Source organism: Morus notabilis, unplaced genomic scaffold, assembly GCF_000414095.1.
Source record: "Morus notabilis unplaced genomic scaffold, ASM41409v2 Scaffold96, whole genome shotgun sequence".
Taxonomy (NCBI): Eukaryota; Viridiplantae; Streptophyta; class Magnoliopsida; order Rosales; family Moraceae; genus Morus; species Morus notabilis.
The window spans coordinates 166,682-193,345 of record NW_010367009.1 but is presented as its reverse complement, the minus strand read 5'-3'; the positions used below and the strand labels follow the sequence as shown (position 1 = coordinate 193,345).

The window sequence follows — 26,664 nt, the reverse complement described above, 5'->3', positions numbered from 1 at the left end:
ATTTTTCTATTAAACAACATTATTTTATTTTAGTTAATATTTTTCTCAAATTGACGTTATTTTTAGCTACTAGTTTGAGAGGGACGTTACGATTTGATATAAACAAAATTGAATTATATAACAACTTTGGAAAGAAAAAAAAAAGAAAAAGGAACAAAAAAAGAAAACAAAAACATAATGCCCGCGTGTTAAAAAGGAGAATTCTCCTTGTAGTGTCACATTTTAAAAGAAAGAAAAACCTTTTAAAGCTTATAGCTCTTTTATTTATGTTAATGTTAATGATTAATACTAAAGTTTAAGGGTTAAAAGCTTAAAGATTTTCATTGGACAAAGCAACACGAGGTCGAAAGGAAAGCAAGATCTACAAACCCCCCCACACGCATAAGCAGTGGAGACCCAGGGCTCGTCATCAAGGCTCTTGATGAGATCGTTGAACCAGCGATTATGTAAGTTGCTTTGGCACAAAATTTATTTGTATATATTTGTAAAAAATATATATATATATATTTATTTCTATATTAATATTACTTCTTCTATCCTCCCAAAACAGTCCTCAATACACAAGCTTTTGTAGGAGGAGCATGTAAGAAAACTTGGCTTACCCCACAACGATTTGACGCTATATTGACCACCAATAATGTTTAAGCGCTTTTGTTTTTTAGACTTTTTTTAGTACGTCGTTTCTTATTCATCAAATCTACATAAAATTATGTAAAAATAAAAAAAAAATACACAAATTTAATTATTAAAATCATGACCTATCGGTACACCAAAGGTACTGGACAATCTCGCTTCTTTTTTTTTTTTTCTCTCTCTCTTTTTTTTTTTTGGCTAAGAGTTTAGACGCATAATTTGCTATAACAGACCAATAAACTTATCTTCAACATTGCATACGAAAAAGGCGTTTGTCACATGAAGCAATAATATGCACGTCTTGAAAAGTACTTAAAGCAATAACAGCTTAACTGACAAACAAAAGAAAAACTATAAAATTTATGCCAACTGCACAACCATTGACAAACCAAGTAACTAGTGGTTGGATTTGGTCTTTTAGCAAAGTTCAATACTACCTAATATTTGAAAGGATTAAAAAAAAATAAAAAATAAAAACAAATAAAAGAAGCTATTTGTTAGCCTTGCGCTCATCATTTACACCAGCACTCGCAAAATATTGTATTTAATAGTGCAAGGATTAGATTTAGGTTCATTCTTAATACCTTAGCATCATTTACGTGAATTTCATCTCTTCAGCTTCCTTTTTTTCCCTTAGCCTTCATGAGATACAAACAGGTTTGCCATTAGATTCCTCCGATGGCTTTGTACTGGATCTCGGAGAAGTCTGCGGGACGTTTTCCTTGCAAGTGTCTACATAGAGAGCGGTGTGTTCTTTGCCCTCTCTCTGCAGTTCAGAAAGTTGATTACTTGAGCCTTTCATTGTTTTCGTGGTAGCATGATGTTCAGAACTGTTTGGACACGTTTCATTAACACTTTGAGAAGTTGGAAGCAATTCCACTTTGTTGTTCATTTCACATTCATCTCCAGAAAATTCAGTTCCAGTTGCGACTTTCTCTTCAGGTAGTCGCGGAAGTGTTTCTTGCCCAAAGAAATGGCACGTTTTATGATGATCTAGGAATGGCCCATTTCCCGTCAAACCGCCATCAGGATTCTTATCTTCACAGATACTCGGGGCTGCAGCATGTCGGATGTCGATTTTGTTCTTTGCAGACGCTTTTCCAACTTCATCCCCAATCCTATTGGAGCTGATGCAACTTCCGACTCTTGTGTCTCTTCTTTCACTATTGAAGTCCCAATCTCCATGATAGGGTCGAGAGATCAAATGCGGCTCTTTCCCACTATGAAATGAGATTTCCTTTTCATCCTTCTGGTTTACTATTGAAGCCTCACAACCTCCTGTTTTGTCTTTCATGATAGGAATTTCTTGCGCTGATTCTTGTAAAATCAGAGTATAATTCTCTACGCCTTCATGGACAGAGGAGACATTCTTACTGAAATTTGGCCTAACCAACTTTCTTTTCTTTTGTTGCCCTACCGACACACCCTCAATCTCTGAAGTTACATTACAATATGTAGTACCCCCATCATGATGAAGCTTGCGCATTTCACTTCGGCGCTTGAAATTGAAAAATGGCATCGCTTCACCCAATTGAGTCACTTTCTCCATAGAGAAAACCCCTTCCATATCCTCTGCTCCAGCTAGAGAACAATCGACATTTATAACATCTGCTCCAGCTGGCAAGCTTTGCTTATCCTTTGCCGAAACTCTCAAGCAATCTTTCTCTGCCTTACAGGAAGAGGTAACTTTTCTTTTGTTCCTAAGGTTTTCAACATCATCTTGTTTATTCCCTGGTTTGGACTTCTTCAACTTAACCCACTGATTGTGATTCTTATCCAACATTTCCATGATTCCATGCACTGACTTGGACGAATTGCTAACCTCATAGTGAATCTCAGCATTATGCCCTGATAGATGTGCATCTGGAGCAAAAGCTAAGCGAGAAAACACACTGATCCTATTCTTAGGAGGAACAGAGTATAATGTGTCAGAACTTTGGTAAGGCTCGATATCACAATTATGCTCATAATTCTGCACAGTATGAGGATCAACAGAGGAAACACAACCTTGCAATGTGAATGAGTCCTCATATGTTGAAGTCGTATTATCCATAAGAGCTTCACCTTTCTTCCTCCAAGTGGCTTCGTGCTCTAGATGGTCTTCTGGTTCTACTTGATAGCCATAATCATCCATCGAAGAATACTTGTGGGAACTGAGTGGATAATATGAGAACTTGTTCTCCCTTGGATTGATTGTGGTTCTCACGGACGGCATATCTGCTGCCGCAGAGAACTTTAAAGAGGACAAGCCAGTGTAAGTTTGATCCTTTAAGGATTTTGCATCCAAGTTTTCAGAATATGACGCCTGTGACAAACCAATAATTGTCCCATGATGTGAATTGTCAATAGGATTAAGAACTGAGAAACAAGTGTGGTCCCTATATGTTGAATTTTTGTTTAGGAATTTGTCAATTCCTTTTGGCTCTGAATATGATGAAAATGGTTGTTTTCTTGAGGAAGAAATGACATTCTCAGAATAACCATAAGGTGGAAGACATCCTCCTATAGAATGGACATTGACATTATTCGATGATGGGCATTGATAGTTCAAACCAGGAGCAACAGAATCGTAAGAGTGAGGGCTCATAACAACCGCATCTCTGTAAGACGCTTTAGAAGAAAGGTTAGCCAGCAGTTCTAACTCCATTTGATGGTGAATTGGGGAAGGTGGCTTTGTTTTCTCTGAAGCTAAAGGAGTTGGTACAAAAAGAGGCTTCGTAGAAACGTCGGACCTAAGTTTAGACTGAAGCAAAGAAGGATACTCACTTCCAATGGCAGGTTCAAAATCGCTGTCCTTGTGACACTCAATTTGAAACCCATCATTCACATGAAACTCATCACCTGGAAGTCTTCTGACCTCGCCAAAATGATACTTGGAGTACTTGGTTGGAATGGCTGGCAGAAGTTCAGTGTGCAGGGGATATGCGTTCCTTCCCCATCCATGCATTTGGAACTTGCTATTGTTGCTTTCCACTTTATCAAACTCCAACACCAGATCATCAGTAGTAGTGGCTGATTTAGGCTCACTATCCACATCACTATTTCCCCAAACATGAACACCATTTACTCTATCATTAACTTCACAACTGCTATCATCAACTTGTCTGACTCTGTCCAATGAGTGCACAGCTGATTTTGCATTTCTACCCTTGGCCAATTGTTGCTCAGGCTCGCCTAATTTTCTCGAACTAAACAACTGTAGAAGTCTCCAAACCTACAAAAAAATGGAAGATGCATAACCATAAACCACTTAAAAGATAACTTAAATACAAGATGGTCTAATTTTAAGATGGGAGAAAAAAACCTGAGCTTTAGAGAGCCCGAAATTAAACTTTTTTGCTGTGAAATAATTCTCCTTGATTGCATCACGGAATTCATTCTCAGGAAGTGGCTCACATACCCAAATAGTCTTGAACTTCACCTGGATATAAAAATCAGAAAAAAAAAGTATTATTTGACATTTGAGATAGAATTGGAGATTATCCCATCCGAGGGCTTTGCAAGTGCAGTGCACTTTTGTTTCCTTTGGTTTTGGATAAACAGGGGGTGTGGGAGTGTAAATGAAGTACTAATGATCCACATAACACTAACAGGTTTCAAAGAGCTAAGCAATTCCCGCTGCCAAAAAGTCTTCTTCCCTCACCATTGTTTGTTTTATTCTATTTCAAGACCAGAAAACGAAAGCAACAAAAACCATACTGGTTTGCCATACCTGAGCCGGAAAATGCATTCCTGATGAATTGAAAGCATTGTGGACAATATTCATTCCGCCATCTGAACATGCCTCAAATACACCATAGAGTAACCGCTTTTTATATTCGAACAGAAACAAGATCATTCCAGCTTTAATATGTTTTACAAAGTGGCAATGCATAGATGGAAGGCCAAATAGTTTTCGTCTCAGACACTCCTTTTTTGTCGCAGTATTCGACATGAATATTGCACCATATTCAGGTGGGCTAGCAAAGGCATTATTTTGTTTCTTAGCCAACTTCATTGATTCCATCCTGCCGTTAAACACTACGTCGACAAACAAAGAATATTCTAAATCGCTACAAAAAGATTAGCATATAAGCATTGTCACCATGGGCTACAAAACCAATTTACGTCTCTCTCTTTTTTTTTTTTAATCACAAAATTTGGATATACATCGCCATAGAATTTTGTTTCAACATTGACTTTAATTCTATCTAAGTTTAAAGCAGAAGAAATGAGCGGTCATGTGAAAAAAGAGCTTCCTAAATTAATGCATAAGCGGACATATTACTACATGCTTCGGTTCAGATATCATAGAAGGTGCATCGACAAAGTAATTCCCACAACTACAATCTAGCAAATAATGCTCCTCGAGCTGAACTCTGAAGATCAACAAAGAAAATACAGTTGAGAAGCTCATCACTAACAATTGGAAAGAAAAAAAAATTCTAGGAACACCCTTTTAGTCATAAATTAAAGCATTTCTAGGACTCATTTCAGTCGGAGAATTACTCTCAAGTGTTATTGGTTCAAGAAAACAATACACAGGCCCGGAGATATTTAGTGCCTATTACTTGGTAATAACGCCAGAATTTTTGGCTTCCTTTCAGTTAAAGTTTAGTGACAAGCTTTCAGTAGTGACATATTAATTAAAAAAAAAATACTTTAATCCTCCAAATACCTTATATATAGCCAGCATATTAGATATTCAACCTTGTAGCGTTCATGTATCCTCCATAAAGATTCTAGTTACTAATAGTGTCCAAAACGTTTCGCGTTTACAACTATTTCATTCACCCAAAAAAAAAAAAAAAACAATTGGAGGATAGCTGTTTGTACTAAAGAAATAACTATGAATCTAAACATAAAAAAAGAAAAAAAAAACCACAAATGATTTCAAAAAAAAGTGATAGAGAAATACAAAAAGTTAATTTAAACTTTTCTATTTTCATATTTTATTAAAACTAGAAGTATAAAAGCAGTAACTGTACGAGTATTGATCCTAATAATTCTAACTAACAATAATTAGTGGCCAATTTCTTAGCTTTTTCTATAGAAGCAACATGAGATATATTCACCAACAAAAAAAACCCTAAATAGCAAAATGTAGGATAACTTTCAATGAAAAATCCATTGGAAACTCAATAAACAAACAAAATTAAAGAAAAAAAGAAAAAACTTAAAAAAAAGAGAAAAATTAAGTTGGCCAAAGAAAGACATAAAAAAAAAAACCAGACTGAAAAGTGAAAACGCTTTTTTTTTCTTTTTTCGGAGGAAAGTAAAAACACTTTGAGAAACTAGTTTGGATGAAGAATACGACAATGGACTGGAAGGAAAACAAACAAGTTGATCGTGATAGTCATTCTATATAACTTCGAATGCAATTGAGATTTTCGAAAATCGATTACAACAAAAGCAGATAGAGAAAAAGGAATGGAAGATTTACCGTACGAGGGAGAGAGAGAGCGCGGCCTTGAAGAACACCAAAAAGCAAACGAGAACTTCCCCTTGGGAAAAAAAGAAGCCCTGGTGTGTGTATATATATATATATATGCACAACAATATATATAATACGTATATATACAGACCCACAAAATTAGGCCTCGCTATGTGACGGTTCTCCCACGACAGCACGTTTCTTTCTAATTATGATTATTATTATATTATTATTTAAGGATTAGTGGCGTGGTTGGTCCTAAACTCTAAGGATTGTATTTCAAAAAATGTGGATTAATTATAAAAATTTCCTTTGAATTATACTTGGTGTGTTTAGAATTCGTTTTAAAATGATTTTATTTTTTATATGAAAATGAAAACGTTTTTAATCTTAAATAGAAATTATTTTTAAAAATGCATTTGATAGTGTTATTAAAAGATTGTTTTCAGTATAAAAAAATCAATTAATGTCTCTATCTCTTTCTCTCTACTCGAGAGAAGAGAAAACATAAACAAAAAATGAAAAACGACTAAAAATTATTTTTCATTTCTCTCTCAATTTACACTAAACCAAAAAATCATTTTCATTTCTGTTTTTTATCTTTAATTGTGTCAAACGGGCCCCGTTCACTTCGCTGATTCGAGTTTAGAATTTGAGTTGAGATGTGATTTTATGTGAGAGCTTTTACTGTAGTAAAAAAGTTAGATGTGATTGTTTGTGAGAGCTTTTTACTGTAGAAAAACTCGAATTCTAAACTCGAATCAACGAAGTGAACGGGTTCTTATTCTCTCTGTTTTCATTTTTTCTTTCTCAAAAAATGTGAAAAACTGAAACAAAAACAACTCCAAACACATCTGCTATTGTTTTTCATTTCTCTCTCAATTTACACTAAATTAAAAAATCGTTTTCATTTCTATTTTTTATCTTTAATTGTGTCAAACACTTATTCTTTCTGTTTTCATTTTTTCTTTCTCAAAAAACGTGAAAAACTGAAACAAAAACAACTCCAAACACATCTACTATTTTTAACATTTTATCTCCTAATTTTTAAAATACAACATTCGTTCTCTCTCAACAATAAATATTGAGAAAAAAATTCTCCATCAATTTTTTAACCAAAATTTACATTTAATTAGTTATTTTAAAGATATTTTAGTAACTTTATGTTTTGAAATTTAATTTCAATTTTAAAATTAATTTAAATGTTGACTTTTAATTACGAAATATCCAAAATTAGTTAAATGTAAGTTACAGATTTTAAGAGTCTTTTTTATTTTTATATGTAAATTATACTAAAAAAATATAGTGCATAAGTAAAATAGTAATTGTGCTCTAAATTATTTAACAACAACTGATATTTATGTGATACGTGTCAAAATGTTAAATTTTTTAACATATGAGGTATTTTTGTTAACGTTTCATTATTTAGGAAAACAAATATTACGTTTTAAATATCAAAGAGTAAAGTGTTACAAGGTGCATATTAATCAATGTGAGTCAGTAATTAATTGAAATAAATTATAATTAATTAATTTTAATCAACAAATTATATATTTATTAATGATAAATCGTTGATAAAATTATAAATCAAACAATCACTGATTGACTACTATAAAAAAGGCCATTTGCTAAAATAAAAATAGTACTACCATTTGTTAAAAAAATATAAAGTTTAGCCATTTATTAAAAATGTGGTAAAAAAAAGCTATTTATCTGATTTTCAAAAAAGAAAAATTATTGTTATCAATGCTCTGAACTTTGGGTCATTCTCAGTTTGTCCTCTAAATTTTAAAAACTCTCACTTTACTACTTAAATTTTGAATTTTTCCCACTTAACATCTTTTGTTGGAAGTTAAAAACATATGGAAAAACTAGAGTAATGCACGTGCTCTTTTTGTTTGAATATCTGTTAAAAGTAAATGGATAAAAACCACATGACCACATTTAATCCCTTTTTTCTGATGTGATTTTAACAAAAAGTCATACAAAATGACTTAAATGAGACTAATCTAAAATTTAGAGACATTAATAGAAACTAGAAAAACCCTAAAGTGCTAGACATCGATAGTAATAATAATAATAAAAAGATATAAACTATTTGAAGTAAGAAAGAAGAAAATAACTTAAATTAGAATAATAATGAGAAGGATCCTCCTATTTATAATATAGTTATAAGAGATATAGATTATAGATATTGATATACATATGGGTAATGGTTTTAATGGTTATTGTGATATTTACTTAATGAAAGAGATTATTTTAACCATAAGATATTGATATGACAGTTGTAATAAAATAGATAGTTGATCAAAAAAATGAATAACAATTAATGAGATTAGATTCGTATAACATCATATCATTAAATTTCTATAATTGACAATATCCACCATGAAAACGTAACCATTGAAAACTCGATATAAAGTTGGTTAATCTCACAAATGGTTTATGAGGTTTATCGTTAATTTCAATTTAGTCCCTGACTTTTAAACATCTCACAATTAGTCTATGAGATTTTATTCTGTTTCAAATTCAGTGCTTTTGCTAGCTTGTTGTTTAATATTTAATGGAATTTCTAAAAATTAGCGGCCAAAATTAAACAAAAAATTTTAAAATTTAGGGAGTAAACAATAAAAAAAAATGAATTTGCACATATAGTTCTTAAATTTAGTTGTTTTTAATTTTAGTATATAATTTACACAAATTTCATTAATTTTAAAACCTAATTAATAAAAGACTAAAACTGAAATAAAACAAAACCTTAAACTAACTGTGTTGGGATCAACTGTAAATCTCCGAGTTCATTTGTAGAATTATGATCCGTTTAGTTCGCTGATTTGAGTTTTAAATTCGAATTGAGATGTGACTTTATGTGCGAATTTTTTACTGTAGAAAAAAATTAAATGTGACTGTTTTTAAGAACTTTTTACTGTAATAAAATTTAAAATTTAAATTCAAATCGATTAAATAAAATCTTAAGGCCCCGTTCATTTAACTGATTCGAGTTTTCAGTTTTAAATTTTTACAGTTAAAAACTTTCTAAAAAAATTATATCTAATTTTTTTATTACAATTAAAAATTTTAAAAAAATATCACATTTCAACTCGAATACGTGAACCGAACGTTGTTTTAATCATCACATTGGGACCACATATGGGCTCTTATCCTATCGGGATAAATATTTATTTTTCTTTTATATTTCTCCCAAATGAAAACGCAAACGGAGAAAAGAACAACCCGGTTCTCGAACCTCGTAAACTGAAATCAGCTTCGGGACTCGAGAAATCTGACCAAAACACATACGGTACGTTCGTTCCATTTTCATCTTCTTCAACGTCATTCCCGTTCCCCATTCTCCCACAGGTTCTGAGCGGCGCGTCCTTCTCACGCGATTCCGCAAACCCTATTATCTTTGCGACTCTCCAAGTAACAGTAGTGTTAGTAGCCATGGAGTTGGAGTTCGAGGTGAGGCTGGTTGCTGGTATTGAGAGCTGCTTCGTTTCTCTTCCTCTGCTCCTAATCCAAACCCTCCAATCCTCCCAACCGCGCTCCTCCGACGTCCTCGCCCTCGAGCTTCGCTCTCGCTCCTCCGACCTCCGATGGTCCGTCGCCTGGTCCGGCGACACTTCCTCTTCTCCCGCGATCGAGGTCTAATTTGGCATTTTCGATTTGTTTTTGGTTCTAGTTTTTGTTTGCTTAAGGTTAATTGTGGTTTTGGTGACGGTGGAGAGTGCGGATTTTTGGCAGATTGCTCGGCAGTTTGCGGAGTGCATATATTTGGGAGAGGGCACGAGAGTTCAGGTGCGAGCACTGGCGAATGTGGCGAAGGCCAGTTTGGTGACGATTGAGCCCAACAGTGAGGATGATTGGGAGGTTTTGGAGCTCAATTCGGAGCTTGCGGAAGTAGCTATATTAAAGCAGGTACAGCGCCACGTAATTTTATCATTATTATTATTATTATTATTATTATTTTGTCAAATTCAGAAGTAGTTTGAGGATTCACAGAATTGAAATTCGTGGTTTTGAGCTCAAATTGATTACTTGGATACTGAATTTAATTACTTACAGTTCCAATTATTTGTTACTTTTGTTTTAGCTCTGATCAATACTTTTCTTCTTCCCTGTTTGTGGACAATTGATATTCATTTCATAATATTTTGAGCTGTTTCCATTGCTGTTACTGTTACTATTTTAGTTTTTGTTTTGAGTATATTTATTTTTATTTTTTTTGTTTGAGTTTATTTCGAGGATTAAGGTAGTTAGTGTCAAAGCTTCCGTTCTATTTCTGTGTTTTATTCTTTCCTCCATATATTTTTTTCTTAAGCAGAAAATAGTCTCTCACTCTCTCTTGTTCGAATCTGATGCTGAAAGTTGGGCAAATACAGGTCAGGATAGTCCACGAGAAAATGACATTTCCTTTATGGTTGCATGGCCGGACTATCATCACATTTTGTGTGGTTTCAACATTCCCCAAGAAAGCGGTGGGTAAGATGCTATAAATAAAGTGCTTGCGCAATATTTCGTTATGTGCTGCTTTGATAATTTTAAATTTCTTATAATGATTATGATGCAAGCAAGGACTACGTTAATGACGGGTAGACAAATCGGTGAACTAAACCGCAACTGATAAATTGGCATGCCGAGTTTGACATTGTAATACATAAAAAAAAAAAAGAAAAAAAAAAGAAAAAGAAAAACTTTGGTTATAAGAACCTGTTCTTGTTTCTTGTAACCATAAAAAGCTTTGAACTTGAGGGTTTTTTTTTTTTTTTTTTTTTTTTTTTTTTCTTTTTTTCTAAACTAAATTTAGATTTAGGGCCTGTTTGGATGGTATACTCAAACCGTGATTCTTAATTTTGACGTTTGAAATTCAAATTTTTTGTGAGAAAAAAAAAATGTAGCAGTATCAATGATTTGAGTTTGAGTATATGAAACAAAACAAATCCTTAGATTATGCTTTTCCAGCCCTTGGGTCCTCGTCAGGAAATAATTTGCTTTGTTGCTTTTATAAAAGCATTGGGTTAGTAGTAGTCCACTGCTGTAAAGGTCGAGTTCCTTGGTTTTAGTTATTTTTACTCTTCATAACAAACAAATATTTAATTAACGTGTAGGTGAAAGTCAAGCATGGCTTGAGGAACAGATTTGAGTGTGTCAAGTTTTTAGAAATTTTTTTAAGCAACTGCAATTAAGCAGTTCACAAACACAAACACAGCATAAACAACACATACATATGTATATGGAGGTTCATGTTACTTTAAGTATGCAGCTGCTTGCTATATTGTTTCATGCCTGTCATGTACTATTATGAATGAAGTTGTTATAGCATAGATGAATTCTGACATAAGATCCCACCAGTGCAACTTGTGGCAGGAACTAAAGTTGCAGTTGCTCCAAAAAGACGGAAGAAAAATTTGGATTCACACCAAGATTCTTCCATGTCATCTTCCAATAAATCACATCAAGCAGCAAGTGCTTTACTGCGCATTCAAGACGCAGATAGGAGACTAATTTACAAAAGTGACATTAAAAATATTGAGCTTGGCGTGGTTCTCACTTCTGTTGCTATAGTGCACCCAGAAACAGCAAACAAGTTTGCATTAGATTCTCTTCAGTTAGTAGCTATAGTGCCTCGATTGTCGGCAAAGGAGAGTGTAAAAGATTCTGAAAAAGGTGGCTTGAGAGTAAAAACGAGTTCAGTATCGAAGGATGCAGACACTGCAAGTAAACTGGAAAATCGTCAAGCAATTGTTCGTATACTGTTTTCAGATTCAGTGGCTAAAGGGCATGTCATGATTTCTCAATCTCTTCGTTTTTACTTGGGGGCTGGCCTGCATTCATGTATGTTCGACTTACCTTAGTCCAAACAAACTCATCTTTGTTTCAGACTTTCCTCTGGAACGGTCTTATACACTGTGAATGTAAATACAGGTTATTATGGCTAACTATTTTCTTCGGTTTGTAAATTTGATCAGTTTTCTGTTTATTTCTGCATTTCTTTGCTGATGATGCAAATCCTGAATATACTCTTTTTTCATTTAATAATTGATTGTTGGCTGAAACTGCTTCTCCCTAGAAATCCCAAAGCAAGTTTATGTCCATTATATGACTTCTATTTCCTCCATGTTTTGAGTAGCTAATTTATAGCCCTTCAATCAATTTTCCTTGTTTCTTTTTACTTAAAGGATCAAAGGAAAGTTGCTCTGTTGTTTCTATTTGCTGTAGTAAAATTTTATACTGGAAAAAGAAAAAAGTTATCCAAATTTTTATTATGTTTCTTTCTAGTAGATTGTTTTCTTCCCAACAAATGTTTGGATGATTTGTTTTGCAAAATCTTGTCTGATGACAGGACTCTCATGCAGGGGTTTATTTAAAGGGACGCAACATTTTGAGGAAAGATATTCCCTCGGTTTCACTTTCTCCTTGCCATTTTAAGATGATAGAGAAATCCAAGAATCTTGAGAAAAATGGTCTTGAAGTGTTTGATAACCATAAAAATGGCAGAAGAATAAATATGCTTCTCAAGAGGAGCTCAGCTAACTATGTGGATGTTGTAGATTGGTCAACTCATGATGAAGTTATTGCTGCTCTTTCACATGAATCTCATTACAAAGAGGATGGGAAATCTGCTTTTAAGGATGACAATGGAAGGGGTCTACAAAATCTTATGAAGGTTTGGTTTCTTGCACAAGTTGGTGCAATTTCTTCAACTTCTGGTCTAGAGGTTAATTCATTGTTTCTGGGAAGTGAAACGTTGGTTCACATTGAAGTAAAAAGCCACAACCTTGGGTCTCAGGAAGATGTACAGGCATCATCTAATGGTTTTCTAGAAAACATAAAAAAGACTAGTAAGCTAACGGCTGAAATATTGTATGTATTAACCATTCCCGTGGAATCTCACTCTGGTGGGATTGTGTACGAGCTAGTGTTTGATGAATTAAACAAAGGGCATAATACTCTGCAAGGAGCATTATTTGAAAAATTGGAAATGGGTGATCCTGTATCCTTTAGTTGTGTCAGAGAGAGAATCATTGATGATGATTTAAGTACTAATGTATCTTCCTTGAGCTGGATGGGGACAACTGTTTCAGACATTATTAATAGTAAGTTATCTTTTTTTGATTGCAAGTATTTTGTTTTTCTCTTGATGATTTTCAGTCTTTTCTATCTAAGTTATTCCTTTGTTTTTGGCTGCCTATGGAGAGACAGACACTCAGACAACGAGGACGTTAAGAGTGAAAATTCTAAAACTTATTCTTCTTTGCTTAGCTTGACTTTCTGTTTTTGTGCTTTTGGGGTGGTCCGGAGAACTATTATATGGTTAAGTCATCCAAAATGTGAAACCAACGTGTGCCTAAAGTTAAGGCCTCGTTCGTTTTGCGGATTCGAGTTTTCAATTCGAGCTAAGATGTGACATTTTTTTTAGAGCTTTTAACTGTAGCAGAAAAAGTTAGATATGGCATTTTCTGAGAGCTTTTAATTGTAGAAACTTAAAACTAAAAATTCAAATCAGTGAAATGAACGAGGCCTAAGAATCAATTTAATAGACAAACGATGAACTGGTAACAAAACTTGACTGACTCATTGACTTCTTGTTTGATAACAAGCATACTGGCTTTTTAACTACTGTCAAGATTTTTTAATTTCTATAGAAAGTGCTCAAGAATTTTGGAACTGTCTTTTGGGTCTATGGTTTATGTTGAAACTTCCGGATTTTTTAGAATTTTTCTGTTGGTTTTTTATTTTTAAAAATAAAACTGATCTGGTAAATGTGACTCAGATTCTGCGGTCCTGATTTTTCTGGCTTGGGTCCTAGATTTTCTCTTGGTAGTTAGATGGTTAAGATTCGGTGCTTAGTCTTTTTATTTCCTTGTATATTTTGACATTATTCAATAAGAATATATATTATCCTTCTTCTCTACTCTACGTTCATGGCATCAGAGCTTAGGCTCTTATAAAAAAAACTGTGATGGCGAAGACAGTCATGACCTGAGAAAAAAGCACCATCCTCTGGGGTTGTTGAGGGAAGTGCTCCTCCGGTTTCTTCTGGGAATCTTAATTGGGTTAGAAAATTCATCTGTTCAATTTACCCTTCACAAATTGAATGGTAAAAATTACCTCAAATGGGCTTAGTTAATCAAATTGGTGATTGACGACAAAGGGAAGCTTGGCCTCCTGACCTGCGAGACAAAACCAGCAGACAGTGAGTCAGTGACCCTACTCTGAAGGTGTGGAAGTCCGAGAATTTGTTAGTTATTGCGTGACTGGTAAATTTCATGGAGCCAGCAATTGGAAGACGTATCTTTTCTTACCAACTGCTAGAGAAGTGTGGGGAGCAGTTTGTGAGATGTCTTCTAATCTGGAAAAAACGGCTCAGATTTGTGAGATAAAAACCACTGTGGTAATCCAAGCAAGGAGGTTGAGAGGTGATTGAGTATTACTATGAGATGAAAGCATTATGGCAAGAACTGGATCTGTGTTATGAAGAAGAGTGAGACTGTGCAAATGACAGTGTAAGGTCTATGTAGAGATTGGAGAATGATAAGTGTTGTGTGTTCTTGGCAGGACTAAACAATAACTTGGATGAAGTTAGAGGTTGTATTCTAGGCAGAAGGCCGTTGCAGGTGTTTTCTTAAGTTAGGCTCCGGACTACAACCAAAGTAATAAGATAACCACGACTAAACAGAAGGGGCTAGAAAAAGTCTGGTTTCCTATATAGTTTCTGTATTAAGAGTTTAGAGTTTTTTGTCTGAATTTGATTATGTTGAGCTGAAAGGATTTATTTATGTGAGTTCTGTTTCATGTTTGTGTGTTTGTTGCGACCTTTACTTTATTTTTTCTTATTAAAAAAAAGAGATCTGAATAAAGACTCTCACGGTTTCTGCTGTGCATTCTCCTATATCCTAATGTACATATTGTCCTGAGGAGAAATTTAGGAATTGAGCTTCTTTTGTCATTTTTGTCGCATTTTTTATAGGGATGTTTATATTTTCCTTAACTTGTAGAAGTGAGAGATATCAAAAACAACTTACCTCGGCAGGAAAGCAGTTGGTTGTCTTGAAATTTGACAAAGTTCCTAATTTGTTCTTCCCTGATATGCATTACACATAAACAATTGTTAAAATTGTGAAGTGACTGCTGATTGTGCTAGCAAAAAGCCTTGGGCTTTTCTTTTTTCCTTCTTCATTTCTGTTCCTCTTTTCCCCCCTTGTGTATCACCTAATCTTGGTCAAATGTAGGGATGGCTTTTATTTTTTCCTTCTTTCTATTCCTTTTTTCCTCCTCGTGTAACACCTAATCTTCGTCAAATGTAGGGATGATGGTATTGCTATCCCCTGCTTCTGGCGTGTGGTTCAGTTCATACAACCTCCCTCTTCCTGGGCACGTTCTGATATATGGACCTACAGTGAGTTTCTCTTCAATCTAAATTTTTTCCTCAAGGTGCTTTAATATTGACGGGCTAACATAGCTTCTCATACATTAAGATTGAAATACGCATCAAGATTAAATATCATGGGTACACACAATATTTCTCCTTTTTCTAAGTATACATGGCTCCCTCCACTGTGATCCTGAAGTATTTTGTCCTATGGAGGTTATGGCTACACAGACACATACATAATGCGTATAGTTTGATTTAATATATTTTTCCCAATATGTTTTCCCTATATATATGCATACATGTAATGCTGCGTTCTTTTCCTTTATACACTCGAGATGCAGATTTTTCTTAAGGTTGGTTCTCTGAACTCGTAGTTGATAATGGTCGACTCTCTCTCTCTCTCTCTCTCTCTCTCTTATTATATTTTGAGGATGCCTACAATCTTTGGTAGGTAGGAAACGATGAACTTTGTCATGTAGGTGGCTATGAGGTAATTCAAATTCCAAACCTTGTGGGAATAAACCAAAGCCTGACCATTCCAACCTGTCCATGGATATCATTATCAAGGAAAGGAAGTTCTCTTAATAAAAAAAAATGAGAAGAATTCCTAGTGAGCATGAAATAACAAGGTTTGGTCGAGGTTAGAGTAAAGCTTTTATGTTTGCACAACAAAAGATGATAACGAGAATCTACCGTAAATCCTTACTTGCTGAAAGATAAAGGAGATATTTTTGCATTAACTCAATTATAAAGTGATGCTAAAAACAGATTGGTGGTGAACTACATAAGCAAAATATTCACAATGATGACATAGTGGCACTACTTTGCCATTACCTTTTGCTTAGTATGTTAAATAGTATTATCATTCTTGAACTTGTGATCAAATTATGGAATCCTTCATGGGTTATTATGTTTTCTATCATGGTTGTCATTGCTTTGTTTATATATTTATTCATTAATATGATGGTAATTGTCAAATTTTAATCTCATACTTATGGTTTGTTGAGTTTTTAATTTATGTTGTCCACTATTAGGGATCAGGAAAAACATTATTAGCAAAAGCTGTTGCAAAATTTCTTCAGGAACGTGAAGACATCTTGGCACACATGTATGAAGTTATACACATATTATCGTATATTATCCTTCGTGAAATTCCTTTTATGTTACTTCTGTTTATTCTGGTGTTTGTGTTGTTCTATTTTCAAAGGTAGCTCGTCTTTTTGTTGTCAAAAGGAGAAAAAAATTGTAAAATTTAATACGTTGTTGAATTATGTTCCAAGTTTCTTTCGGTTTAGAATTTTTGATATTTTCTGGTGTTGAAATTTTTGGAATAATCTTGGTCTATGTTTGCAGAGTTTTTGTATGTTGCTCCAAACTTTCTCTGGAAAAGGCCCCATCCATTCGCCAAGCACTCTCTGGCCACATATCAGAGGCTTTGGATAATGCGCCATCCCTTGTCATCCTTGATGATCTCGATTGCATTATTGCATCTTCATCCGACTCAGAGGGATCTCAAGCTTCAAGCTCTGCCACTGCACTTGCAGAATTTCTAACGGACATTATAGATGAATATAGGGTATGAAGATCTTTCCTTGTTTTGTTGCTTTATTTGGATACGATTGGCTTCAAGCTGTTGATGTTGACTTGTGCGTTTATTTTTCAACCATGTCATGCATCACTAATTTATAGTTGAGGCTTTTTTTTCTTTTCTTTTTTTTTTTTTTTTTTGGGTTACAAGAAAGCTTCCTTATATTGATGATGAAATCAATGAGTAGCAATCCTTACCCACGGCTGATTAGGAAGGAGAAATATTCTCCAACAGAAATTCTTAGAAACGCATTGGTTTCCCCATCAACAATGAGTTACATTTTGCAGCGTAAATTCGAAGGAAACCAACTTTAGTTAGTAGTTCAGAGCGGATGTTCAATTGTTTTCTCTTCTCCCTTACACATAATACACTAGGAAGGAGAAACTTTATAATGAAGATTCTTCCTTGCGTCCTTTCTGTCAGAATATAAAACTAATGTTGGCCCACCTCTTAATAGCTTAAGCTTTTGGATGGATTGGTAAACTAACATGGTACTAGAGTAGGTGGTCTTGAGTTTAAACTTCTTTAGTTTCACTTTTATCCCCCTTAAAATTGTTATTACGTCTTGGACCATTAGTACATTTTGGGCTTCTTCTTGTGTTGGGCTTGATATTTACCCGCACCTTTGCCCATTTCCGGCTTGCACGTGAGGGGAGTGTTAGAATATAAAACTATTGTTGGCCCACTTCTTAATAGCTTAAGATGCCGTTACATATTGTGGATTCTTGTGGTTTTAACCCATGAGACTGCTCAAATTGATGTTTGGTTGCGCATTTGTTGAGATGGGTTTTGAACCTTAATGTGATGTTTAATCCCATCCAAAATGGGCTTTGGCAAACTTAATCTCCCCCTGAGTTCTAATATGTTTGAACGTATTTGCTACAATAAAATCATGGCTAATTTAGGTTTACTAATGATTCTCACACTAACCAAACAACACCAGTTCAGATTTTATTTCCATGACATGATGGTTAACATTACACTTCCAAACACTAGTTTGAACCAGAGTTAAAACTCACATAGGTTCAAAACTTTTGGTTCAAGCCCCAAAGTTCAAAACCACCTAATTCGAACCTGCAAAGTGAATGGAGCCTAAGTTTTTGAGATGGATTGGTAAGCTAATACTTTCACAAGTGTTTAACTTCATAATTGAGCACTTAGTGTTAAATCTTTTTCAAGTAAACATTCGTTGCTGGATGTAATGGTTAAATTTGTTTTGCTCTGTTTCTTAGTTCATACCTAAGGATGTCTTATCCTTGTTTTATTAATGTAATGCCTTTTATTATGATTTCCATAACTATAAAATAAATTCATTCTCTTTAAAAAAAAAAAATTGGAAAAAAAAAAAAACACTAGAGGTGACTGGATGCAATTCCATTGTCTTGTTATCCTAGCTGGCTAATACAGTTATTAATACACTGACTAGGAAAAGAGGAAGCTGGCTTGTGGAATTGGTCCCCTTGCTTTCATAGCTTCTGTACAGTCTTTAGAGAGCCTGCCACAGTCATTGAGCTCTTCAGGTAGGGTTTTCTTCTTTTGGCTGTTATTGTGTAATGTCTTATGCTTGCCCTAAATCTTAGTGTTGTTTGTCTGGCTCTTCTTATCTACATTCTTCATGCTAGATTCATGCTTTCTCTTTTGAATATTAGGAAGGTTTGATTTTCATGTTCAACTGCTGGCTCCTGCTGCCTCAGAACGTGCAGCCATACTGAAACATGAAATCCGGAAGCGTTGCTTGCAATGTTCTGAAAGCATCTTACAGGACGTAGCTTCAAAATGCGACGGTTATGATGCATATGATCTGGTATTCTGATTGTCTTATTTTTTTTAATAGTATGATTAAAGTTTCATGAATGCAATTTACTCTGGTCTCTATGACATTTTCATAATTTCATGGTTATGAGTTGTGCTTTTGTGCTTTGGCCATTACCACAATGTTTTGTCTTTCATGAAGTTTTTAGAGAGAGAAGCTCTTCCTTCTCTCTAGAATCCTTCAATTAGGTTGCATGGTTATACTTTACTGTTACGGTTAAGTATAAACATTTAGATCAGGATTTTGAAACTAAACAAAGTTTTTATTTTCAAAATGAACAAGTTTTTTAAAATTCTTCCACAGACAATCTTCATTGATCAATAAAACTTCTTTTAGTTTTAAAATCCTGATCTAAATGTTTTATCTTTCATGTGTGTGTTGTCCCACATGGAAAGTGGATGAGGATGTGAAATGGTTTTACATACATGGAAGGACCCCAATAGGTTAACCTTTTGGGTCAAGTTGGGCTTCTGAAGTATGTTGAGCTAGTTTCACATGTGGTGTCTCCCCAACAAACACAAATCTAATGAAGAACTAAATCCCATCCCCAAAGCAAATCCAAAAAGGAAAAGCAGTGAGGCCTTTAACTTGAGACAACCATAAAGCCACACAACTTGATTCTGTCCCAAACTATGTTAACATCTCCCTCTATGTCCTCAAAAATTATGTTGTTCCTCTCTAACCAAGGAGCCCAAGTGACAGAAAGAGTAGCAACATTCCAAAGCCTTCGCCTTCTACTATCCAAAAAATCACCATTGAAGATTTCCATAATCGCTTTTGGGATCACCCAAGAAACTTTAAACTTAGACAAAACTCAGTACCAAATGCACAGGGAAAAGGGACAATGTAGGAATAGATGATCAACAGTTTCTTCATTTTTTCTACAAAGAACGCACCAACCGGGAGGCAGAAATAAATAAGGCTTTCTTCTTGCAACAAATCAGGAGTGTTAAGTTTACTAGAATCAAGCAGCCAATTAAACACTTGAACTTTAATAGGAACCGAGGCTGTCCAAATAAAGTGATAGAATTTGAAATCAGGGAGTGATCATCAATCCAGAAGTTGAAGTAAGACTTACGGGAAAACAGCCCATGACCCTCAAGATCCCAAACCCATCTATTTGACAAACTCACATTCGGCCTAACCCCTTCCAAGATACCCAAAAGCTCCAAGAAACAATGGCAGTGTTTGGAATTGATCCCGTTTTTGTTTTTCACGTTTTTTGAGAAAGAAAAAATGAAAACGTTTCCAAAACGGCGTTTGGCGCAATAAAAATAAAAAATGGAAATGAAAACGATTTTTTAGTTTAGTGTAAAATGAGAGAAATGAAAAACGACTTTTAGTCGTTTTTCATTTTTTGTTTTCGTTTTCTCCTCTCTCAAGCAGAGAGAGACATTAATGGATTTTTTTATACTGAAAACAATCTCTTGATAAAACTACCAAATGCATTTTCAAAAATGAATTCTATCTGAGATTGAAAACGTTTTCATTTTCATTTTCATACAAAAAATAAAATCATTTTGGTACGAGTTCCAAACGCGCTCAATATTATCATGATCAAAACTGTAAAATGAAAATGAACGAGTTTGGTAGGAGTATTTGTAATGAGAGAAATAGAGTTAGAAGCTCTAATGTGGATGTTGACATCGGAGGAGCAACATGGCTTTGTAATGTGGCAAAAAAGGCTATGGTACATGGGAAATAAGGTGGATTCAGAAGATTTTTCAGGAGCCAGAGCTATAGTTTGATTATTGAATGTGACAAGAATGGAGCTGGTAATTTTATGAGGTTGACAAAGATTTTTGATTGAAGAGTGAAGAATATTATTGATTTATCAAATGATCAAAGTTTCGCGAATGCAAATTACTCTGGTCATGACTTGTTTTCAAATTTCATGGTTACCACAATGTATTTTCAATTTACGTATTGGTTTTCCATTTCTTTCACCCATTTAGAACTTGCGTCTTCTTTTCTGAAATTTAGTGTCAAATGTATCCCGTGAAAATCTTGTTTCGTGAAAAAATGAAAATGTAGACCCACACAGATGTTCTTTTACACATTTGCGGTTGTTAATGCCTTTACATTTCTAGTGGAATGGGCTTTAGCATGAAATCCACACTAGTGAAATTATTTATGTGAACAACGTTGTTATTTCAGGAAATATTGGTTGATAGAACTGTTCACGCTGCTATTGGTCGATATATGGCTTGCCACTCTTCTTTCGACAAATACGAAAAGCCCACTTTACTCCAGGATGACTTTTCTCGGGCAATGCATGATTTCCTTCCAGTTTCCATGCGGGAGGTTACTAAATCTGCTCCTGATAGTGGTCGGTCTGGCTGGGATGATGTTGGTGGTCTTGTCGACATTCAGAAGGCAATTAAAGAGGTCTTTTACTTATTATCTTCTAGATTTCTAATATAAATATTAATTTGTTATTTTGAGGAAAATATGAGGTTTGGAATTTCAAGAAGTAGAATATTATGGATTCTTATGAATATGATCTTCATAAGTTGTATGGTTTCTTTCTAAACGTTTGATGAGATTGTATTTAAATAAAAAGAAAAGTAAACCTTTTCCTTCTTTTTTATTTCGTGAACAAATTAATTAGTAATTTAAAACAAATTGTCATATTATCAGTTTCTGGGTTTTAAAAAAGGATTAGTTTCATTTGCCAAATAAGAACGAGTCTCTTCCCTCTCTTTTATTTCAAACTCAATTTCTTCGTACTCTTGTCTAAAATTTCGTACGGATGTTTGTGCAATTTAAAGTTCTATGGTTTCCAGGATATATTTTGTCAAGATATTTTTCTAGTACATACTGCATATTTGAAACCATTGTTGTCAAAATATCAGTTTCTGAATTCAAAAGAGGGATTAATTTCATTTTCCAAATAACACGAGTCTCTTCCATGTCTCCTTTATTTTGAACTCAATAATTTGTTCTTACTCTTGTCTGAAATCTTGTACGGATGTTTTTGCAATATAAAGTTCTATGGTTGACTGGATATGTTGATTATGGTAAAATACATTAATGTTATTAGTTTATAGTTTTCATTTATCTGATTATATTTAGCTTTGATGCTCTCATTCTATCTTCCTCGCATCATATAGGTTGTATATAGTCAATTTAGTGTTGCATCAGATGGTCTAGAACATCTTCGATAATTTCCTTTCAGTAAGAAGGGATGGGCATGCATTTCCCTACCATAATACACATATATCTCAGCATGTAAATCTAGTTTGCGTTCCTTTTGGGTACATATTCCAGCAATGCTTTTTTCTCCCCCTCTTCTGATCAGATTTTATTATCGTATTAACTTCAAACTTCTCTTCTTAATACCAGATGATTGAGTTGCCTTCGAAGTTCCCAAATATTTTTGCAAAAGCTCCTTTAAGATTGCGTTCCAATGTTTTATTATATGGACCCCCTGGTTGTGGCAAGACACACATAGTTGGTGCTGCTGCTGCTGCTTGTTCTTTACGGTTTATATCAGTGAAAGGGCCTGAGCTGTTGAATAAGTATATCGGTGCTTCCGAGCAAGCTGTAAGATGCAAATTATATTCCTCTTGTTAAACTGCCTTTGTTGTCTTATTTTCCAAAATGTGCATGAAATCGTACGAGAACGTAAATTATATGACCAAATTGTCTATGATTTTCTCACCTAATAAGAAAACTAACTTAGAAAATGCTTGTTTCTCTTTCCATAGAGTATGTTATTTTCCAAAAATTTGCATGAAATTGTAGAAGAACGTAAACAATATGACCAAATTGTTCTATGATTTTCTCACCTCATAAGAAAGCTAACTTAGAAAATGCTTGTTTTTCTTTCCCAAGAGAAGGTACAATTAGATGCTTTTTAATGTATACCATAACTTCTCGATAGAAATTTCTGCAATCAGGCATTTATTTAAGAGAACATGGGTTGCAGTTTGTTCCAACAGATATAAGTATGGTGGGGAATCACATATAGGTGACTGTGTTACAAGGGGAAAATAGAACATGAATACCAAGACCCTTTAACAAAAGAGTGCCTTTGAATTTTTGATAATGGTAGTGTTGCGTACAGTTGATGCTTGTGTGTTCACTGATAGGTGCGTGATATATTCTCTAAAGCAGCTGCTGCAGCACCATGCCTTCTCTTCTTTGATGAATTTGATTCCATTGCCCCAAAGAGAGGACATGACAATACTGGAGTAACAGACCGTGTTGTTAATCAGGTTAGCATCCCTCTTTGCTTGTCCCATTGTTCGTCTTCTTTCATTTGAGTAGGTTTCTCAATTCGTATTTCCCATTGTTGCAGTTTCTGACCGAATTAGATGGTGTTGAAGTTTTGACTGGTGTTTTTGTTTTCGCTGCTACGAGGTCAGTTCGTTATTGTGTTATGATTATATCATTTCTGCATCTTAGTTGTTGATAGATCTTAAACGAAGGCTTGACTTCTCTGTTTAATTCATTATCTTATGGTTTATCAATGAATATTTCAGATTAAAAATTGTTGGCCCAGCACTCAACTCATTGCTCATCTGTACTATTTAAATTTGTAATATTTCTTGAAGATCTTTCTGTAGCTGGCTGTCTTGATCATGCTAATTTGCACAGTTTTTTGTAAATTATGTTTTTGGGGCTGAGTTTATCTTATTTGATAGACTGCATGATAGCTTTTTAAGTTTCCTAGTCGTATGAGCATTGCCTATCTTTAAGTTGACTAGATCACGTTAAACTTTTAACTTTGTTTGATGACTTTATCAGATTTTTGAAATTAGCCCTCTCTTCCCAACATTCTTTTTCTCTTGGTCCTGCATCAGTTTTACTGTTTTACTGTTCTAAAAATCAGTTAAATTAAGCAGTTTTGATGCTTCAGTTAAATTACTCTGATTTGTCTTCAGTTTCTTTCAGCATTTTGGTGAAAAGATTAACAAAAATATTCCTATAAACAATTACCGTTATCCAATGTAGTACTGAAAACAAATGCCATTGGCCCATGTGATACACAGAACCTTGGTAGAAGTAACCTAGTCCTAACCTAAGGACTGTCTCCTGTTAACCAAAGTGATTCATAATAATAGGAAACGAAATGTAGAGAGAGAAAGAGAAAGCAAGAGAGAGAGAGAATTTGTGTAAAATGAATTCTGTTATGAATGAATGAATAATCTGGAAGTTTGTTACACAGCTACTTAAAAACTATATACTAACTCAGATGGTTAGCTAACTAAGCTTATACCTAACTACAGTTAAGCTCTAACTCAAGCTAATTACAACTGAATTAGTAACAAACTAACTATCTCTAACACATAAAAATTAGAGGTAAAGTCTTGTGTTTGATATCATTTATTTTAGTTCGTTTAAAGATAACACAGTCTGTTTGCATGATGGGTTCAGATCGTTTTCCTTGTCTTGATAAAGATATATTGTGATCATATTTACAGATTTCTGCTTTTTTGTCCCCCTTTTTTTTTTGTTCCTTTTTTCATGCACTAAACAAAAAATACAGTATTTAATTGTCCCTAGCATTTTTTTTTCTTTACCTCTTTCCTCCACCTGTAATATAATGGATTTGGGTGCAAGATTATATGATGGTTTTAACCTGTATTTTCATGTTTCATATTCTTTTCATGTCAAGCAGTAGACCGGATTTACTTGATGCAGCACTTTTAAGACCTGGTAGGCTAGATCGCCTTCTTTTCTGTGATTTCCCATCTCCACGAGAAAGATTGGATATTCTTACAGTTCTCTCTAGAAAGGTTAGTGCCAACAGAATGATAAATGCATAAATGCCTTCTTTGTGGTGTATCAATTAATAACTTGGTACAAAGTGTAATATGGTCAATAGGTGTGAAGTTTGCTCCTTTTGCTGGTCGATTCAGAGAATGTTTATCCTATGGCTCATCAAAATATACTGCTTAGGAAGCCAGTCACTTGAATCAGATAATTAATATACTAGAGTTATGGGTTGGATGCTATTATGGGTAAACATAAGCTCTCCATTTTAAGACGAGGGAAAGAAAAGCAAAAATTTCTTGACTCTTCAGAAATAATAAGACTTTCTTCCTTTCATACGTTCGCTTGACATAGAATGTAAATATATTTTGGTTCTTGAAATTGATTCAGCTACCACTGGCCAACGACGTCGATTTAGATGCCATAGCTTGTATGACTGAAGGATTCAGCGGAGCTGATCTTCAAGCTCTGCTCTCAGATGCGCAGCTCGAAGCAATTCACGACCTTCTGGGTGGTGAAAGCATACATGAACCTGGAAAAAAGCCACTCATTACTGATTCTCTCGTAAAGTCTACTGCTTCTAGGGCAAGACCATCTGTTTCAGAAGCTGAGAAGCAAAGATTATATGGAATCTACAGCCAATTTTTGGATTCAAAGAGATCTCTTGCTGCCCAGGTCCTCTGACAAATATGCTTTCAAAAAAACTCCTCACTCCTGCTCTTTTTTTTTCATTTTTTTTTTTCAAGAAATTTAGCTTATGGGAAAGATTTTGTTTTGCAGTCGAGAGACGCAAAGGGCAAGAGAGCAACCTTAGCATAGCAAGCTGTCGTGGAAGCAGGTATCTCATATTCTGAGATTGCAGAATACATTTTGCCCCGAAATAACAAGATTTAGATTTCCATCCACATTAAGAACCAAACATGGCAAAAACACAGTAACATGGGTGAAAGTTACGAATGCCATAATTTTTTAGGATACAAGTTACACTGACTAGATATAAGCAAACATGTTGAACTGAAATGATAGGGCTTGTGACTTCGAATAATAAAGATCAAGGTAAGTTTTTGTTGACATGGAAATTTCTGACTGATTCTTTTCCTCTTTTCACCTCACACAATCGCATTTATGCATCCTTGGTTCCATAACATAATCTGCCCTTATAGAAATACACCTTGAAATTGGGGTGCTACAAAGTATACAATATCGATCATATAATTGGCTGAATCTCAACGCTTGTTCAGGAGCATCTGTCGCTTTACCCGACGCGTCGAGATAGGTTTTCCGCTACCTGCTAAGTTTGCATTTTGCTCCACACATCCACCTAATGATGTCTCATACGAAAGTTCAATTACTTCAGTGTTTATTATCCTAGAGTTTTGGCGCATATGTCGACATCGTCGATCAGCTTTCCGATTTGGATGCGTTCAATGGTTGTTAAACAACAAATAAAACACGATAGAATAACACACATAGATAGGTTTAATGGTCTAATTATGCAAGAGTTGTACACGAATAATTGTCTTCAGAAACTTGAAATAGAAGGAAAAACGAGTGCAAATTAAAATTTTGGACTGTTATCACTAATGTAGAATATAAGAACTGCTTCGAGCATCACAAGTTTCTTTGTATTTGAGGAAGAATTAAGAGAAAAGTGCATGGTTTATCGTGATTTTGTGTAGGCATATTATTTACATCGTTATAAATAACTAGGTGTCACTCTTTATTAATTGAATGGAACTTGTTTATTTCTAAAGGGAGTTGCATAAATATATATATATATATATTTTACTAGAGTGGTATTTTTAGTTTTTGCCCGAAGATTAATCATTAATGTATTCTTTTATTTAGTGTAAGATTATTAAAATTTTGGAGCTTTTCTTAGTACATGGAACCGAAATGGGATTAATAGTAAAGTGGTGCGCACTTTCACTTGTGAGCTTCTGTGATCGGTTTTATTCTTCTTTAATTTTTGAGAAAATTGCAAAAACTGACCCTTAAACACATTCTTATGGAGTTCTATTATTTTGTTGTGATAGGCTATCTCTTTGATAATAATTTGTCAAATTATAGATAATAATTTATCAAATTTTAGACAATAATTTGTTAAATTATATCCGTCA

The 26,664-nt window shown here is 34.4% G+C and overlaps 2 protein-coding genes across 3 annotated transcripts; one reads left to right on the top strand and one right to left on the bottom strand.

Annotated features, from left to right (window-relative positions):
* Positions 1-966: 966 nt before the first annotated feature.
* LOC21401453 lies at positions 967-6,105 on the bottom strand. The gene is made up of 4 exons (XM_010111525.2): positions 6,056-6,105; positions 4,346-4,653; positions 3,938-4,054; positions 967-3,847 (listed from the first exon to the last, which is right to left on the bottom strand). Exons 2-4 carry the CDS (start codon positions 4,637-4,639, stop codon positions 1,274-1,276), a joined length of 2,985 nt encoding a protein of 994 aa, XP_010109827.2. The 5' UTR covers positions 4,640-4,653; positions 6,056-6,105; the 3' UTR covers positions 967-1,273.
* A 3,167-nt stretch (positions 6,106-9,272) lies between these two features.
* LOC21401452 (peroxisome biogenesis protein 1) lies at positions 9,273-26,105 on the top strand. 2 transcript variants are annotated; one of them, XM_024174378.1, is made up of 17 exons: positions 9,273-9,691; positions 9,791-9,964; positions 10,429-10,528; positions 11,399-11,881; positions 12,403-13,143; positions 15,355-15,446; positions 16,457-16,530; positions 16,776-16,998; positions 18,437-18,530; positions 18,660-18,814; positions 20,981-21,211; positions 22,169-22,369; positions 22,918-23,043; positions 23,127-23,188; positions 24,450-24,567; positions 24,935-25,219; positions 25,325-26,105. In XM_024174378.1, the coding sequence occupies exons 1-17, from the start codon at positions 9,491-9,493 to the stop codon at positions 25,361-25,363; spliced, it is 3,399 nt and encodes a 1,132-aa protein (XP_024030146.1). In that variant the 5' UTR covers positions 9,273-9,490; the 3' UTR covers positions 25,364-26,105. The 2 variants fall into 2 exon arrangements, with proteins under 2 accessions (XP_024030146.1, XP_024030147.1); XM_024174379.1 differs by lacking the exon at positions 9,273-9,691 and having other exon boundaries at positions 9,893-9,964; positions 10,429-10,524.
* Positions 26,106-26,664: the final 559 nt, after the last annotated feature.